Raw genomic sequence first — 20,036 nt, 5'->3', positions numbered from 1 at the left:
ATAACCATAATCGAAGTTTTGTGGATCAAGTCGTTTTATGAGTTTTCAGCGAAAACTCTTAAAATGAGATTTTATGGAGAACCAGCATTATGGTTATTTTTCATCCGTTTTGAAGTAGGCGGATAATGGTTGAAAAATAACCGTTTTTTTGGAAAAAAAGGAACGGGAGTTTGCATTTTTTATCAGAGAAATTGTATTAATTTATGAGATTGGGGAAGAAGTTTGGTATAATTCGGTAAGTGATATTCACAATTTAAAACATAAACCAATAATTTTGAAACATTTTTATTGAGAAACCAACTGTTATCCGACATTTTTCGCCTGATGATTTAATATAATAATTATTGTAAAAAAATGGCAAAATGAAACGAGAAATGCTTATACAGTTACACATTTGTTAATCGCGGCATTTGCCTCGTCAAATGCTTGTACTAATTTAATTACACCGTTTCTAGAGCTGGTGTTAACAATTTTTAAACAATGAAAATCTATAAATTCAAGCAGCTTTGCTAATTGGCTTGACGGCTTGGTCCCTAAAACGTGGTGCGATTTTACTTCTAAGGCCTTCAAAAAATTTCCGTTGGTTCTAATTATTATTCCGCTTATGTAAACGGAGTAAATTCCCAAACAAAATGGTCTTCCTTGGCACAAGATGTGCCCAGAAGGGTAGGTGTTATTCCTAATGTAGTTGACCTCAGACTGTGCCAGGTAATCTCGTAGATCCGTGTCGTCTTCCTGAAATAACATTGACTTAATTATAATTTCATATAATAAAGACTAGTTACAAGACTTACTCCAATCCATTTTATTAGAGCACTGGCCAGTTGCTCCTCCGCGTCACCTTCTTCAGATTTACGCTCAAGTCCCTGACAGTTTAACTGCATCCATATACGGAGTAATCCCTTGAGATTATCTGAAACGAGAAAGAGTACATACTATGTAGACTTATGTGCACTAAATAACAAACAACTGTTAGAGTTTTCAAAAATTTTAACTGCCGCTAGTATGTTCATCATTTTTCAGTTTATCTCAATAATCGTTCTAATACATTTATTTCTTCAATGTGTACTAAAACATTCATAACTTTGTTCTCAACATATATAAAAGATCATCGACCGGAAAACTGACCGGAAAAGATGAAGGTACATGTTGTTAAATTCATGGAACGTTGATATTTATTTTATTTTAGACCTACTCAATTCTTATGATAAACTTACGTTATCTTTATCGAGATATATCCGAAACATCATTTCAAATTTATTTTCATTAGAAAACAGCCAGTTAAGTGAATAATATAGCGTAGATAGAGGGAATCAACTGATCAACTTACAAATGAATAGCCGAATATGGGACAGCTTTGCGGGTACATTTAAAAACCATGCGAAATATACTCGCAAGGCTGTCCCATCATTATAGTCCTCTGCATTAGCAAATTCCGAAGCAAAAAAAAAACAATGAATGAAATGGTAAAGGTAAAGTTTCAACCGAGATATACACGATAGTCTATAAAAAATTTAAAGCCGTTTTCCTCGTTTCGTTGTTTTTATATATGGGACAGACTTGCCGGAAGCAGCAAAATTAATTATTTCTTACCATCCTCAACGCGACAAAAACTGGTCGTTTTGAACAGGAGTCCCTTGGAGCACATGCTATTGAAATTCGCATGTTTGTTGAAGTTCGGTTTGATCTGCTCAAACAAGAGAATAATCTGAAAATAACAGAAAAAATTGAAAGTCAAATACCATCATGTCACCATCTACCGCCCAGTTAAGCGGTTTTTAAACTTCAAATATGTGTAATAAGAAAATGATGGCAGATGTTTATTCACTATCTTCTTTAATGCATCTCAAAACTGCTCTTCTTTTAAAAAAAAAGTGGAATGCTTAAAATGTACACTTTTTAAAATAATTAACTTCATTTGGGGATGTTCAACTGGCCCTATTACAGCCCATTCTACTTTTTCCGGTACTGATAATGTTTTCTTAAGGAAAAACTATCCACCAAGACGGAAATGACCCTTTTAAGTATTGTTTAGTGAAGAGCTGTCAAAACCATATTTTGGACCTTGAAAGTTTTTGTGTACATTTAGTGAAATTTTTCCCGCAAATTTTGTTCAAATTTAAACAATGTGCGTTGACTGACAAAATTACTTTCGGTGATTAAACATCATTTTCTAACATAATCAAACTAAATGGTACCTTACAATTTACACATTCGATACACCAACTATCGCCCATTACTAAACGCTTCAAAAAACAACAACTATTGAAAAATCGGAAATTTTTCGATGCAAATCTATTTTTCGAAAAAAAAAAACTATCATTTCAAGTCGAAAAACCAAAAAAAAACTAGAATTTCGTTAAAACTGTGAGAAACAGTTTTTGGGAACTTGCATAAATGAATATACTTACAATATCGCCATTGTATCCAGTCAAGTGTGGGAATGTGTCGATAATATTTCTCGGCGATTTCTTATGTTTAAGCATTGTAAGAAACAGTGGGAGGCATTTGACAATATATTCGGTAATATAGGTATAATTGTCGGATGTTGCTTCCATTTTTTTTAAAAACTCCGCAGTTTCAAGAATTTCATCCGTTATCATAATTTCCGTTTTGTTGGATCGTTTAAATTTTTTCTTTTCTGATGGGACCTTGTGGCATAAGTTCCTGAAGTGGTTATAAATTATTCCACTGTGAGGATGATTGGGGCCTTTGCCACTATTCTTATTAAAAAATGCCGCCTCGTTGCTATGTTCCGACTTGGCTAAATACGGAAAAGTATCGATTATATCACGAGCCAATTTTTGCTGCTCAGTTGTAGATGGATAGCTGAAACGAATTTTTAAATGTTGAATTATTCTTGTTATGAAATATAATGCATAAATAAATGAAAATAAAAACTCAATGTACAGGGATGAATAATCTCTTAGGAGTCACGTATTTAAAATAGAATATTATAAGAGAACTGTATACTCACCTTTTCGAAAACACTCTATCGCTCCACTCCGAACATAGGAGCCGGATCATCTCGCACCTTTCCTTCCTATCGAGCTCCAGTCCCTTGTCAAGCTTCTTATACAAAACTGTTTGAGCAAATTTGGAATTTGCTTCCAATAATTTTCGAATTTTTGATGATTCATTTCTTATTATATTATCCAAATTAGATGGAGCCAACACATTTTTCATTTTCGACCGTTCTATAACATCCAGAACCAAGAGTGTTGGTCCTTCCTTCAGCCCCATTCGTTTCAAACGATCTTCATTCAACAGCATAAGCGATACGTCGTTGAATTGATTGACTGAAAAATAAAAATTAATGAAATACAACCCAAAAATACATACAACACTAAACATATATTTCTCATGCGTTGGATAAGTTCACATGCAATCAATAATTTTGAAATAAAACATACACATGTCGCTGGGTTGAGAAAAAAAAAATAGTTTAGAGCAAAACGCCCATAAATTATAAGTTTTGGTATAATTAAAACTTTTTAAGTTTGCTAAAAGCGTGCTTATTCCTAAAAATCGTTGAAAAAAACTTCTGTGTAAATGAACATGCAGTTAAACATGCACTGTAGAGAAACTCATAAAATAGGAACTTACATCAATATAGCGGAGTAATTTCTTCAAATACAGGAGTGGTTAACAATTCCGTTACCGTCGATAATTCCGATTACTTCAGATAAACTATTTGCATTTTTAGGTTACAAAAAAACTACAAAGTAGTAAAGATTCAAATTATGTATGGTACAATAATATCTTAAAAGTACTATGTTAGAGGCTTTTTACTAGTGAGCGTTGTTTGTGAAGAGTGTTTTCATCTTTCATTCATTTAATTAGATTAGTAGGGTAAGGGGCCGTAATAGTCGCGGCGACTCAACAGTTAGAATTATTGAAATAAAGGAAGGGAAAAGGTTCACAAAAGGGTAACTTTCGATAACAGTTTTTGATTTGGTTCGGTCGTAAAATTCAATTGTTATCCAAATATTTTAAACAAATGTAATTTATGTTATCACTTTTTCTGAAATACTGCCACAGATTGTAAGTCTTCAATGAAATCAACTGTTTAGAATAGATTCGAACTGATGAAGTTAATTCTGATATTTTATAACTCATGGTTTTTCTACAAAAAATGGCTTCTACTTGTTGAAGTAAGCATATGATTCCACTTTCATGGTTTATAATGCATTGTATAATGCCGTATTGGAACTCATTCAAAATAGTGTATTTAGCTACTAAACCAGGTTTAAAAGATGTTCCATCCAACTTCATATGTTTGATAACATTAACCATATCTGGTAAATCACTTATTAGCATCACATCGCAATTTAAACTGTTTTTGAGATGCATTTTCGAAGAAATAATCTCAATTTTGGGAATACTATAATCATGCTTCAATATATTATCAATTTGCTTTAAATTCAACCTTTTTGTGAAACTATATGTGATGTTCATGAAGTTATTACAAAGTTTACTTTGCCTTTTAGATTCCTTAAACTTAGCTTCGAACTGTAAGCAGCTATGCTTTGCGATGGAACCTGATTCTAAAGCCATTCTTTTATAATGGGCAATATGGTGGAATTTATTGATAGGCCGAACAGTTGGGAAGCATTCTTTGAATAATGAATGAAAAATGGTTATATTTTCTTGCATTTTATCTAGCATTTCACTGTCTAAAGTTTGTGAAAAAGAGCAATAAGTGATATGCAATAATGCAGCAATTATTTCTATAATTTTATCTTTTCCTTCCAGCGTTTCCCAAAACATAAATTGAAACGAGCGCAACAAAGTCCAGCACTGAGAAGCAGATTGACTTAGTTTAGATTTTGTTTTTAAATGCTGCTTTGAAATATTGAATGAAGGTCTATCAGGAGACTCTACGAAACCGTAATCAAATTGTTGAATTATTTCATTGACCTTTAGGTCCGTTATAATGTGCTCTTCGTTAATAAGTTTATGGAGAATATTTTTCAATGTCATATTTACCACACCCTCTAAAAGGTCGTGCATGGGGTCGAAAGTAAAATTATTTGCTATTTGAAAATGGGGTATGTCATTTAGACATGATTTTTTCTTAACACCCGCTTCTTTGGGTTCCTTAGTTTTTAAGAAAACTGATTCAATGTCTGCATGGAGCGATCGAGCTGTTCTTAAATCGGCAACTTCTCCGTAATTTCCAGACAAAAACATATGCCGAGAAATATAGCACAGTCTGCAGAATAAGTTTGATTGAGGAGGCATGATTTCGAAAACGTCATGCATTGCTAGACTATCGCCTAGAACATTAACTAACACAGCTCTTAAAGTGAATGGTGACCCATCTTCAAGTAGTACTTCAACACCTTCATCGGAAGACAGTTTGATGAAATCTTCTATCAAAGGTTCTGAATCTTGATCGTAAAGTTCGTTAGTTTTTTGTTCCCTCTTCTTGCACCCAATGGATTTAGATACTCCACATCATCCAAATGCAGCGACAATCTCAGTGCGGTGGGAAATTTTTGTAAATATGAATGTTCCTTAAATAATCTACTGTCCTTGAAACCTCTTATTTTTCCATCTGTGCTTTGTTGTTCAATGTTCATTAAGTGTCTTGCTTTGGCATTTTGAACAACAAGTGTCAAGGTTTCAACCAAGGGAATGTAATGACTTACATCCTTCTTGACAACAATCGATTGAACAGTTTTCTTGGTTGTGAACCTCTTTAAACCTTTTTCTTCTCGAAAACCAACGTGTTTGGTTTTAGTAACCTTTGTTTTTCCAAGGATATTCTCTCGAGGTAAGGGAAGTTCGCATTTAGCCTTTGCCCCCAAAAACGCGAAATTGTCGTCGAAGGTCAAAACATCACCGCATGTCCCTTGCAGTTTACAATCATTTATTAGTAATACCAAGGCCGGATCGTTCATCATGTTCTTATCCCTTCCAAATTTTTTTATAAGTCCCACAACATAAACGTTGTACAGTTTTAAAATGTTGTTGGTATTATTGATGATAGCCTGGATTTTGTTTTCCGTCAAACCAACATCGCACCGCATAGTTGTAATGAACTCCGACATCGTGTTGCGTATTTCGTCCTTTGCTGTTGATTCCATAGAAGCATCATTTTCTAAGTCAACCTGCTGATCCAGTTGAGAACTCCCTTCATGCACAATTTCCATTGATTCTATTTGGGGCGTTGTTGGCCGTGGATGATTCATTAAAATATGTTTCCTTAGGTTTTTGAATAACGAAATAAAAGCACCACATTTCGAGCAACGAAATGGGAGCGAATTTTCCTTGGATGTTTTCAAATTATGAACCGATATAAAGTGCTGCTTCAACTCTTCGATGTATCCTGGTACAATTCGATTGCATCCTACCACATGACAACGGAATCCTAAACGAAAATAATTTAACTTTGAATTGACAAAACAAACGCAAAAAACTTGACCCCCTCCCCCCGTATGTCACAAATTATAACGCTTCGACGAACTGTCAGGGCGTCTAGGGGCAGTTACAGTACCTCAGATCTGGGAAATAATCACAAAATTTCCGAATATTACACATTATTAGTCACCTTCATTGAAATGCTTAGAATCAAAGGCATACAAAAGCTCAAAAGTAACTGAGCTTAGTTTGATTGACTACTCATATCCACCATGAATTCTCACGTTCACGTCGAATGAAACTTAATTTAAAAACTGAGATTTTCCCTTAAAATTCTATTTTTTAAAGCATTATCTACCTATATGATTGATAAAACACTTTTAATGAATAGAATTGATAACTTTCAAAATGACTTTCAAACACGACAGATTCATGTTTTTAAGCGATCTTAAATTGATACTCGAGGCTTTCGAATGCCATTACATAATGTAGCAAGGAAAAGAAGCCGTCCTGCAGCAGCAGCAAATCAAACAGCAGTCAGCTGAATAGCAGCAGCGAACTGATTTGAATGACCGATGTCATCACCTGATTATTAAATTCACCGCTACAAAATTTTCCGGTAACTGACTCAGAAACTTTATAAAATATTACCTGGGTTCGATTTTAACATTCAGTAAATGCTACTCGCAAGATCTTGCAAAGCATGTGCTAGATAAATTTAGTTTTGAATGTCAAATATAAAAAAAAAATTAAAAATGGGAAACCAAAACAGAAGATTACAAGTTATAAAATAAACAAAATCACATATTTTAGCAACATTACAATAAATATATAATAGATTGATCGACTCATATAGTATTAAGCTATCGTCGGTTGAAAGCAATTTTAATTTGCTTATCGCTCAGGTTACCATCGAAATGAACGAACTCCAATCCCGGATGGTTATTCAGTAGATGGAAAATGATGACAACATATTGCGACAGCGTACTACAGAAGACAGTTACTCCGGATTCGCTGCTCTGGAACAGGCGAGTCATATTCGACACACAACGAACACACCAAAGCGGGTTGGGTCGGTTTGGGACAATTCGTATTGTCTGAACAGATTCAAGGTTCTTCCAGAATCGACAAAACGAAGCATAATCATAACCTCAAAACTGAACTCAAAACAAAACTGAAAAGGAAATATTTAGAATATATTTATTTTAAGCTTACCTTCGAGGATGCTGGATGCATCTTGGTCGATTTGTCGAATCTCCTCCATTGCGGCCACTTTTCGAAGGTATCCACAGCTTGTAACTAAAAAAAATCAGGCAGCAACTCAAACAACGCGATTTCCAGTCAAGCGGATTCACAAACAACAAAACGCCTAAAAAAAACTTTTCAGATTCTATGAATTTTTAACCATTATTATGGTTTCTCACTAGAACCCAAAAAACGGTTATAATTTAACAACCCACTTTGGTTGAAAAACAACAATAATGGAAGTTCTCAGGGAGAACTCATAAAACGGTTGAAAAAAACTCTAAACTGGTTATAAAAAAACGAGCGTGTAACTGCTATGCTAATTTTTCATCCTTCAAACAGCTTGAAATTTTCTCAAACATTTCCATGATAGAAAGTATTTCGATCATATAAAATATTGAAAAAACAATCAATATTACCTCGTTTTATGGTACCGTAACTTTGATCACCGGGGTAATTTTGACCAACAGAAAATTTTTACACATTATCATCAATAACTCAGTCTATGGTTTGAATTTTTAAAAACTGTTTTCTACATTTGAAAGCCTATCAAATGGTTCACTTTAGATAAAAATGAAAATGGAAATAGAGGGAGGGCCTACAGGAATGTGTGAAGGTAAAATTTCATATGTATTTTGTAGCTCGAACTATTTAGCAAATAATTTAATTTTTGCCCCTAAATGTATGCACCATAAAAGTTTTTTTTTCGATTATAAATATTTTTAAAAGAAAACATTAAAAAGCAAGGTAAAATTTAAAAGCTAGCATTTGAAAATATTATTTTATGATCAAGAAAACTCGTAAAATCCGTTGAAAATAGAGACTGACCAATGTTACCCCAAAGCATAAGATTCAAAACAGAGACGGAATCGATTTTTGAATCAAATTGAAAGTAGTCTAATAAATTTCTGCAACCATGTTTTACGTTCATAGGAGTCCAGTACTGGTTTTAAAAATATGAAATAAACCACATTCTCTTAACAGAAAAAATAATAGGAAAATATTGAAAAAAATGATTACGGTACTTTAAAAGTTGATTCGGCTTGCCTAAATGATACCATTTGAAATTCAAAATGGAAGTAGAAATTTTTTTCTATTGGATTATAAAATTTCTGGAATTTTATATTCAAGCTTGTACATCTGTTTGGTTTTTAGTCAGTCTCTCTTGTGAAATTTTTTATGATGCTATTTTTCTCAGCTTGAAGTTTTTTGTGGTTTTTTTTTTGTTTCGATTATAGTCGTTTTAACATCTTCATGTCATTCGCGACTTATATCAACGATGAAATTGGCGGACAAGTCATTGAAAAACTTATCCGGTACAACTGTGATCGATGTTTACTCTTGGGCTCGAACTCACGGACATCGGCTCAGAAAGCAACTGACTTGCCAACTGAGCTATATCACAAGCCCTTTTTGTGGTTAATCTCATTATAAAGAGCAATTCATCAAATGGTATTAAAATTTATTTATTTATTTATGAGTTCAAATACCATTGGGCGCTTTCGAAAAATTCTTACTTTCAACAGGGCTATCTAAAAAAATTGCCATTTGTTGCACCGATCAAAAGTTACAAATCAAGTTAAAGATGACACTGGTTTTCGTCATTTTTAACGGCGTTCCAGAAAACCAGAAATCGTAAAGTAGTGTTCATTGAAGATTGTATAAGCATCCAGTTTAGATTGGAATTGTATAAACATAATGTTGTAGCTAAACCAAGTTATATTTTATCGTTTATAGTTTTCATTGTTCATAATATACGATAACATTTTGTTAATCGTATAGGAAGATCAATAAAGTTGCTTTGAATCGCAGTAGAAATGTGTAAATCTCAAAATTTAATCCCACTGTACAATTTAGCAATCTTTCATACCTGCGATCTTAATATGAGGATATATTTTTTCCATGAAAGATCGTACAGTAATTGTGAGAACATCGTATGATACAATTTAAACAATCTATTCGTACTCATAATTCAAAGTCGCATATTGAGACAAACTTTATCGGTAGATAATTGTTAAAAATGCAATTCCTATACCAAGTAATATCGCAATCATCTTATGTTAACAATTGCAAAAATTGGAAATCCTTGACGAATTCTGTTGCAAAAATTAAGGCAGTTTTAATTAAGAAAAAACTTATAAAAATGAAAAAAAAGTGGCACATAGGCGAATCATCCACAGTATTTGGAAATTGGCATTCAGTATTTTTATAACAAGGTTCATCAATTTAAATAAAGACACATAAAATTGTATATGGTTCAATTTTATTCGCATTAAACATTAAATTTTATTGTATTTATGTTCACGGCGATTCATAGTAAAATCGTAATAAGGGAAAAATATAATTGCTTTGGGATACAGTGACATTAAATTGTATTAAATGGTCAAGAAAGTTGTACAAACCTCAGGCTAATTGCAAAAGGAAATTGTAATCAAATTGTAAGACGGGCAATAGAAAGTTGTAAGTTGTACAATCCTAAGATTTTGTGCAAAGCAAAGTTGCTATCAAATTGTTGAAAACGCAATACAAAGTTTTATATTTTCAAGGTGAGCAAAATTTGGTCCGTGTATTGCCTCCCTGCCTGCCTAGAATATTCTATACAACTTTTTCAGATTGTACAAAAATGTGTATATCTCAGAAACAACTGAAATATACAGACCAAAATGTTCACTGGGTTTATAGCTTTTATAGTGATGGGAAAGATGCAAAAGCGCGTGATCGGGTGGTGGCCGATCAACTCACGAATGTGCCGGTTGAGAATCAAGATCCGGTTCTTCAACATCAGCATCATCAACGTGCACAGCACTCACCTCGGAAGTACCGGTGACGACAAAGACGAATTTTACGCGCAGCTGGAGCGTGAGTACGACCGTTGCCCAAAACATGATATCAAGATCGTCATCGGGGATTTTAACGCTCAGGTCGGCCAGGAGGAGGAATTCAAACCGACAATTGGAAGGTTCAGTGCGCACCAGCTGACCAACGAAAACGGCCTCAGACTGATAGATTTCGCCGCCTCCAAACGAATGGCCGTACGTAGTACCTTTTTCTAGCAGCGCCTCCCACACAAGTACACCTGGAGATCACCGTACCAAACGCAATCACAGATCGACCACGTTTTGATTGACAGCCGGCACTTCTCGGACATCATCGACGTCAGATCATATCGGGGCGCCAACATCGAGTCAGATCACTATCTGGTGTTGGGGAAGATTCGCCCAAAACTCTCCGTAGTGAACAACACACGAAACCGGCGCCCACCTCGGTTAAATATCGCGCGACTGAAGCAACCTGAGGTCGCGGAAGACTACGCGCAATCGGTCGGAGCAGCGCTGCCGGCAGAGGGCGAGCTTGATGAAGCCCCTCTCGAGGACTGTTGGGATACCATCAAGACAGCCATCAACAGTGCTGCGGAGAACGTCATCGGTTATGTGGAGCGTACTCGAAGGAACGACTGGTTCGACGAGGAGTATAAATGGGGGATGGACGAAGAGAATGACGCGCGGGCGGCAGTAGTGCAATGAGACACCCGTCGAAATGTGGAAAATCACCGACAGCGGAAGAGGCAGCGAGTCCGAATTTTCCAGGAGAAAAAGCGCCGCCTGGAGGAGGAGGAGCTCGAGGAGCTGGAGCAGCTGCATCGTTCCCAAGAAACACGAAAGTTCTATCAGAAACTCAACGCATCCCGCAAAGGCTTCGTGCCGCAAGCCGAAATGTGCCGGGATAAGGACGGAGGCAACCTGACGGACAATCGTGAGGTGATCAAAAGCTGGAAGCAGCACTTCGATGAACACCTGAACGGCGCACATGCAGGAGATCAAGACGGTGGAGGAAGGTACATCGCCGGCGAAGCCACCGACGAAGAGGAGCCACTCCCAACGATGAGTGAAGTTAAGGAAGCCATTCGCCAGCTGAATAGAAACAAGTCGGCTGGGAAGGATGGCATCGCAGCTGAACTCATCAAAATGGGCCCGGACAGGTTGGCCGATTGCCTACACCGGTTGATAATCCGGATCTGGGACATAGAACAGCTACCGGAGGAGTGGAAGGAGGGGGTAATATGCCCCATCTACAAGAAGGGCGACAAATTGGACTGTGAGAACTACCGAGCGATCACTGTCCTCAATGCCGCCTACAAAGTGCTGTCCCGAATCTTACTCCGCCGTCTAACGCCACATGCAAACAGATTCGTGGGAAATCATCAGGCCGGCTTCATGGAGGGACGGAACGACGGACCGATCTATTCACTTTGTCTTTCTCGGCTCACTGGTGACCGCAGACAATGACACCAGCCGTAAGATCCGGAGGCGAATTATCAGCGGAAGTCGTGCCTACAATGGACTCCACAAGCAACTGCGGTCGAGAAGACTTAGCCCTCGCACGAAGTGTAACCTGTATATGACGCTCATTAGACCGGTTGTTCTCTACGGGCACGAGACATGGATATTGCTCGAGGAGGACCTGCGTACACTCGGAGTATTTGAGCGACGAGTGTTAAGAACCATCTTTGGCGGCGTACAGGAGAACGGAGTGTGGAGGCGAAGGATGAACCACGAGCTCACGCGACTCTACGGCGAACCCAGTATTCAGAAGGTGGTGAAGGCTGGCTGGATACGCTGGGCGGAACATGTTGCGAGAATGCCGGACGACTGTCCTGCAAAACAGGTGTTCGCTACGAATCTGGTAGGAACAAGACGAGCGGAGGCGCAACCAAGTTAGTTAGAATTGGAGAACGGTTGCCATGGACCGAGTGAATTTTTGGAATTATGTTCGTCAAGTGAGACGGAATACTACTATGTAAATAATTAAAAATAGTTCATTTGTTTACGTTTTTGCTAAGAAACAGCTAGCGATTAGCGATAAGCGCTTTAAGTTTCAAGAGATAAACTTTTCAGCTCGTTCAGCGGTAAGTAGCGATTCAATAAGTTCAATTTTTAGTTAGCAATGCCGAAAATTGTTGAGTTTCAAAAAGATTTACACGCAATTTAGATTGACCACTTTCTGATCCGAACACCCTTTGAGCATCCTGGATCACCCTGTTTTAGCTCTTTCAGACATAATAACTGAAATATTTTTTAAACACCATTTATTCAATATCTTACTCAAAAAAATTACAGTTTGAAGGTATTACCACCGATAAATCAATAATTATTGAAATGATGGTTGATGGAAAGGGAGCCCAGTGTTACATCAGTTTATCAGTGGTTTCACCTCCAAGAATTTCATTTATACCCCATTTGGAATAATAAATCTCGGCTCCACGAACGCTGCCCTTTATGAACATTTGCAAAACATAGGACAATTCGTGTACCTAGATTAATTTGCCTGAACAATTCAAGGTTCTATATTCACTATTTTTTCGTAAAGGCAACTATTCTGAACATTCTATGTGGTTTTCGAAAGAATTGCTAGATTCTTTCATTGATAAAAAAAAACTTTTCCGAAATTGTTCCGAATTAAAAAAAAAGTCCACTACTCATTGACGATTGTAAAAAGTTCTGATTCTTTGTTCATTAGAGCAGAACGTTTCACTGCGAAACGTTTTCATTACCGGGTCCTGTTAACATATGTAATGCTCATTCCGTTTCTCTGTCTTTTCTAATTAGACAGCAATGGAAGTAGGTACTGAGCTGGGTAAAACTCGTAACTCCAAGTGAATGTTGCGCGCACAAAAATTCCGTCCACCGTTATTTGCATCGTCGTCGTCGTCGTTGTTCTCATCTCTGGGTAGCTACTTCTAATGATGAACGCTTTAATTTGCAATTTCAGAGCAGGATTCTTGAGCAAAATTGCACATCATCGTCCCGGCAACGGCGAGAAAGATTTTTTGGCGCTTGAATACCGTTGAGCGAAGTGAATTTCGATTCAAAGAAGTAAAATTTAATTTACGTTTTGCGATATGCTGTTTGAAAAATAAAAGAAAAAATTATTTGTTTTATGAGCACAATTTCAAAACAAAAAAAATTATCTTTTTAAATCTTATCGGTTTTAACAATGCGTTAATAAATGATTAAGATAACAAATTTAATTCAATCATTTCATTTTTAGTAAATACTCGTATTTCTATTGCGAAACGAACATTCGTTTCGCTGTGCACAGCATCACCAAGTGATTGTGAACATTTTTAATTACTGAAAATACCTCAGGCTACTAAAATGCTCCCAATAATTTTAAACTGTGACTCGTCGTCTGCTGGAAGAGCACAAGAAACTCATGGAAGCGGGTCTGCAATCTAGTCTAATCAACTAAAGCAAAATAAAAAATATGGAAAATTGAATAAAGAACAATGATATCTCCTTTTTCTTCAGTAGTCCTGAGGAAATATTTCTGAACATTCAAATGCTAGCAGAAACTTGAAACTTTAAAATGAGCTGTAGCTACGGAAAATTTTCGTCTTGAAAGTTCATTATACCGATTCACATTCTTGTTCTTCAATACCTTCGTCAAAGAGAAAGAATTTCTAGGGAGGAATTAAATTTCCTCGGAAGTAGGTAAAATTTGGAGAGGATATCCTTTGTACACCTATCGGGATAAATGTACCCAAACCCAAAAAAAGACTAATAAATCAACATTTCAAATCAACGAAAAAAAATGGGCAAATTGATCTTCCTTATAATACATCTTCTAACACATTCTAGCATAAAATTGTGGAATTCGAAGGTTCTTTGATGCATTATTGGCATTGAGTTGATTAGAAATATGGTGATTGTTTGAATTCCCCGAGCTAGGATTCATAAAATTTCTTAAAATCTATATATTAAAATGAATTTCTGTCTGTCTTTCTGTATGTTTCCACTCGAAAACTACTAAACCAATTTACGTGAAACTTGGCAGGTGGAAGCTTCTAAAGCTTAGAGAGATTCCTCTAATAGTTTGGGACCCCTCCCTCGCACTGGAAGGAGGGAAGGGGTCAGGGTCTCTCAAATAAAACAAATAAGCCTTCATAACTCGAGAACTAATCATGCAAATGGAACCAAATTTGGCATGGGAGCGTACTATTGTACAAGGAATGCTTCTATGATGATTTGATACCTTTTCTTTTTTCGAGAACTAATCAAGCAAATGAAACCAAATTTTTTTTTTCCTTTATTAATACTAAAATACTTAAACTAAGGCTCTTGATATTATATCATTTTGAGCCGACCGCTTTTTTGATTCATAATTAATAGTATTTATACATGATATAAAACTAAAATTATTTTCTTCTGTATTTGTTTTCGATTGGTTCAGCAATGTCTTAAATTTATAGATCACTTTTTCTTGCATTTCCTCCAATCCAATCGGTGTCGTTTTATCCTCTGGGGTATGAATTCTCCTCTGGATATTCAGAGTTGTAAGCCAACATTTTTTATGAATTCGAATATGAGTTTCATTGATACCATGTCCTTCTGACCCAGAATATCACGCAATGGTGTCCCAAACGATTGAGAGCTTCTCAAAACATCTCGTTCAACAGAATACTTTGTACAGTACCATATCACATGATCAATATCTTCATATCCATTCTCACAGTCACAAATATTTGTATTTGATAGATTTACTCTAAACAAATGACTTGCAAGGTTGTAATGATTAGAAATTAATCTGGAGAAAGTTTTAATAAAATTTCGCCCTAGGAGTTTGTTATAAAACCACGGTTTTTTTATTTACTTCAGGCAAAACGGAAAAACAAAACCTACCAAATTCACTATTAAACCACTTGCTCTGCCACATAGACATGGAAATTGTATGTGCAATAGGATATAATTCTTGGGGTTGGTATCCTCTAAAATAGATATTATCACTTACAGCACCCTGTTTGGCAAGCTGGTCTGCCTTTTCATTGCCAACAATTCCGCTATGTGAAGGAATCCAATACAATGTTACAGTATATCCTAATTTTTCTAGATCCATCAAAACCTGTTTGATCTTCAAAACAAATATGTTTATATTTGAAGATAATTCACTTGATGTTAATGCTTTCAAAGAACTCATACTATCTGAAAATATGAAGTACCTTGCAACTGGTAAACTTTTAATAAGTTCGCACGAGAAAAAAATTGCCACTAATTCAGCCACGAAAATTGAACATGGACTCATCAATTTGTGAAAATAAGCTGACCCTGAATGATAAACACCAAAACCAGCTTCAGAATTGATTAATGAACCATCTGTAAAAATAAAGTTTTTAGAATCAAATTCATGAAAAGTATTTCTGAAAACACTATTTATCATCTGGCTTCTAAAGTTGATCGGTATCTTGTTAACTTCTCTCTTAAATTGAAAATTTACAATAGGTCTATACTGAATCTCATCAATCTTAAAGTCAAACATACTCTCAGATGGATTAGCGTAAGTTTCAATGGATAAAAAGCTCCTATATACACTCAAAAACCTAAGATTTGGTTTTAATTCAAATAAGCTATTCAGTTTTTCAATTATTGAACTATGTCTAGCCTGAAATCTGAATAGCTGTCTAAGTATCAATTCAAAGAAATTCAACTCAAGAGGCATCACCCCCGCAATTACTTCCATTGACATAGTGTGAGTAGAAATAAAACTTCCTAATGCTATTCTCAAGCAACGAAATTGAATTCGCGCTAATTTAATAAAATGACAGTTTGCAACATTATGAAAACAAAAACACCCATATTGAAGAACCGAAAGAATCGTCGTTCTGTACAAAATAATTAAATCCTGTGGATGCGCACCCCACCAAGATCCTGTTATAGTTTTTAAAAAATTGATTCGTTTGGTACACTTTTTTACTAAAAATTCAATATGTGTGCGCCATAAAAGCTTAGTATCAAACCAAATGCCTAGATATTTGACCGACAGTGACCTTTTAAGTTCATTTCCTTTCATTGATAATGTAATCATCACAGGCTTGGTTTTTTTGGTGAAAACAATCATTTCTGATTTTTCAGTCGAAAATTCTAACCCTAAGCTTATAGCCCATTGACTCAAATTATTTAAGGTTAATTGTAGTTTTTCTTGTGATTCTGTGATATTTTTTCCCGATTTATAAACGACAATATCATCAGCAAATTGTAAAATGGATACTCCATCAACTATGCAACAATCAATAACTTTAACATAAAAATTATAAAGAAATGGACTCAACGTTGATCCTTGAGGAAGTCCTATATAGCTAGTTCTCTTACATTTAAACCTATTGTTTACATAAAAACGCATCTCTTTTTTATGAAGCAAATTGTAAAGAAATCTAGTTATTTTTGATGGAATTCCATGTCTGGTTAACTTTTCGCAAAGTATTTCAATATTAACTGAATCATAAGCTCCAGATATATCCAATAAAACAGCAGGTATTGATTCATTTTTTGCAAAGCCTATTTCTATATCTACGGTTAATTCAGCCAAACAATCAGAAGTACTTTTTGTTTTTCTAAATCCATATTGCGTTATAGATATACATTTATTTTTTTCAGCCCAGTTTTCCAATCTATTTAATAATACTCTTTCTAAAGTTTTTCTGGGGCAAGGCAACAAACTTATAGGACGATAGGATCGATGGTCGCAAGAATCTTTACCTGGTTTCAATATAGGAACCACTTTAACAACCCTCCATTCGTCTGGCACAACATTTTCATTTATAAATTTATTATATAAATTTAACAACATTTGTTTAGAACATACAGGCATGTTCTGTAAAAGTTTGAATTTTATTCCGTCTAATCCTGCAGCAGTGTTTGAACTTGATAGAAGAGCTGTAGAAAATTCTGTCATACTTATCAAAGATGCCAAATCTTCATTACAATTGTTAGTTCTAAAATCATCAAAAAATTTATTGACGAAATCAGGACAAATTTTTTGTGCAAATTCTTCAACCCAATCTTCTGAATATTTTTCTGAACAAACAGTTTCAACATTTCTCAAATTTCTGGCAGTTTTCCACAAAGTGGATAATGCTGTTGTTCTAGTAAATGAAGCAATACGGGTTTTCCAGTAATACTTTTTCTTGCTTTGAAAAAGTTTTCTACATTCATATGCTAACTGTTGATAGGTTTTAAAATCATTTATTTTTCCTAATTTTCTAAATTTTCTAAAAGCATTTTTCTTTTCTAAGTATTTTTGAGAGCATTCTTGATCCCACCACGGCTGGCCTTTTCTTCTAGAACCTAAACTTGACTTAAAAGGCTTATTTTGTGCTTCTTTGGCACAATCCATAATTGCTTTACTCAAAAAATTGTACTCTTCTAATAAATTGGACGAATGATGATACATTTCATATTCATAGACTTTTTCTGATAATGAATTTTGGTAAACTGTCCAATCTATATTTTTCGTTAAGTCGTAAATAAAAATAATTTCATCCCAATCACTTTTAATATTCATCTCAACAACTATCGGAAGATGATCACTACCATTCAAATCATCTAACACATTCCAGGAACTAACAAGAGCTAAAGAATTTGAGCTAAGTGTTAAATCAATTGCTGAATCTCTTGAACTAGGCGCTCCTATTCTTGTGACCCGTCCATCATTTAATATGCTAAGATTTTCTTCATCACAAAGTTCATACAGTGTTAAAGCTCTGGAATCATCGAAATTTTCTCCCCAACAACAACCATGAGAATTAAAATCACCCAACAACATCTTCGGTTCAGGAATGGAATTCACAAGTGTTTTAATTTGCAACCTATTCAAATTAAACGGAGTTGGTGGAATGTATAACGAAGAAACTGAAAAACGAAAATTACCTATTTTGCAGGACACTGACAATTCTTCTATTTTATCAAATTTCGGAATATTTAATTTTTCGAATTCTATACCTCTTTTAATTCCTAAAAGAACACCTCCATAAGGCGTATCACGATCTTCTCTTAAAATCGTGTATCCAGGAATTTGCAGGCCCACTCCGAAAACTAACCATGTTTCACAAACACAGAAAATATCAATATCATAATCATTCAACAGAATCATTAATGATTCCTTTTTGGGTACAATACTTCTTGCATTCCATTGTAATAATTTAAGGTTTTTAGACATCATGATCAAATAATGTAGACAAGAGGGGCCATTTAACACTAAATGCTTTGAGAACTTTTTTAATGAGGGGCATACACAAGAAAACTATTGATCTAAGAGATTCAGGAGCATCTAAAGCATCAAACAACATTTTAAATAAACCGTCAATTGAAAACAATTCGACATTTTCTTTTGATACACTATCAACTTTTGGATTTTCTGATGATGAATCTGAACTTTGTTTACTATTTGAGTTAATGAACCCTGGTGGATCCTGATGGGGTTTTTGAGGTTTCAAAACAGGGTAAGAGCAACTGGGAATTGGATCAACTGGGGAGATTCTTTTTGGTTCTTTTTTCAAAATCTTCGGGCGTGAGAGTTGTTTTCGTTTCCTGGAATTATTTCCCTCATCAACTTGAGCATCCAAATTGTTTTCTAAATCTGAATTTTCAGAAAGAACATCAAAACGATTACTTGAAACAAAACCCTCAGATGCAGTCGATCGTTTCAACATTTCAGCATACGTAAGTTTATTTGACTCTTTAATGGTTTTTTTCCATTCACCTTTTGCTTTGCGATACATGGGACAGTCTACAATATTCTGATGTGATGCATTGCAATGAAAACATAAAGCATCCACAATTGAACACTCTGATGTAACGTGATTTTTCCCACATTTCCCACATTTGGTCTTGTTAGAACAATATTTCTCCGTATGATTGAGCTGCCTACACTTTTCGCAATACATAAGTTTTGGAATGTACGCTCTAACAGGAAACAAAACCTTCTCTATTTCAACATAATCTGGCAACACTGTACCTTCAAATATAACTTTTACTTGCGCTGAGTCAGAGTAAACTTTTTTATTATCCACGTAAGAAACATCGTGCAACCGACGACAATCTAAAATTCGAACAGGAGAAATTGCACCGTTTCTCCAACGGCCACAACCTCCATCTAGAACATCCGATATATTTATATATTTATCTGAAATAACACCTTCAATTTCAACCATCAAACTCGGCACGTATACTGAGTATTCAAGAGTAAAGAGAGGATCACAAACTATCGCATTTGCATGTTTTCTTTTTTCAACAATAACGCGGAGCCGATTGTGCGCAGTTTTCTTGATTTCCACGACGGACGAATATTTTTTATGCAACTCTTTCGAGATTGTTATAATGTTTAACGGCTTAACCTTTGGTCTGAAATAAACTTGATAAGGGCCAGGGCTATTTTCGGAATATTGTTTTATACGATCATTAATTTCAGGCTTTGTAGTTTCTGATTGAATATGTGATTGCATAATAACATCTGAGGTACCAGGTTGCTCAGCAGACGCTGCAAGTGATAAACTTTCCGTAGGCAATGCTTGAGTATATTGAACGTCTTGATTAGGAGGAGGAATGGGATTGGTGATCGGTGGCAGAGCACGTGGCAGAAGTACATTAGATAAT

At 35.4% G+C, this 20,036-nt stretch overlaps 1 protein-coding gene across 1 annotated transcript in view; it reads right to left on the bottom strand.

The window, feature by feature from the left end:
* Window positions 1-378: 378 nt before the first annotated feature.
* LOC129737993 (uncharacterized) overlaps window positions 379-20,036 on the bottom strand; it is a 499,481-nt gene continuing 479,823 nt past the window's right edge. The window contains exons 2-6 of the mRNA XM_055729168.1: window positions 2,978-3,299; window positions 2,412-2,829; window positions 1,594-1,708; window positions 795-913; window positions 379-735 (exon numbers count right to left, since the gene is read on the bottom strand). Of these exons, the coding sequence (XP_055585143.1) occupies window positions 379-735; window positions 795-913; window positions 1,594-1,708; window positions 2,412-2,829; window positions 2,978-3,299 (1,331 nt within the window). The remainder of the gene's footprint in view (window positions 736-794; window positions 914-1,593; window positions 1,709-2,411; window positions 2,830-2,977; window positions 3,300-20,036) is intronic.

The sequence above is a fragment of the Uranotaenia lowii genome, chromosome 1 (genome assembly GCF_029784155.1).
Source record: "Uranotaenia lowii strain MFRU-FL chromosome 1, ASM2978415v1, whole genome shotgun sequence".
NCBI classification, from domain to species: domain Eukaryota; kingdom Metazoa; phylum Arthropoda; class Insecta; order Diptera; family Culicidae; genus Uranotaenia; species Uranotaenia lowii.
The sequence above is the reverse complement of the archived record's forward strand: the minus strand, read 5'-3'. Positions and strand labels throughout refer to the sequence as shown.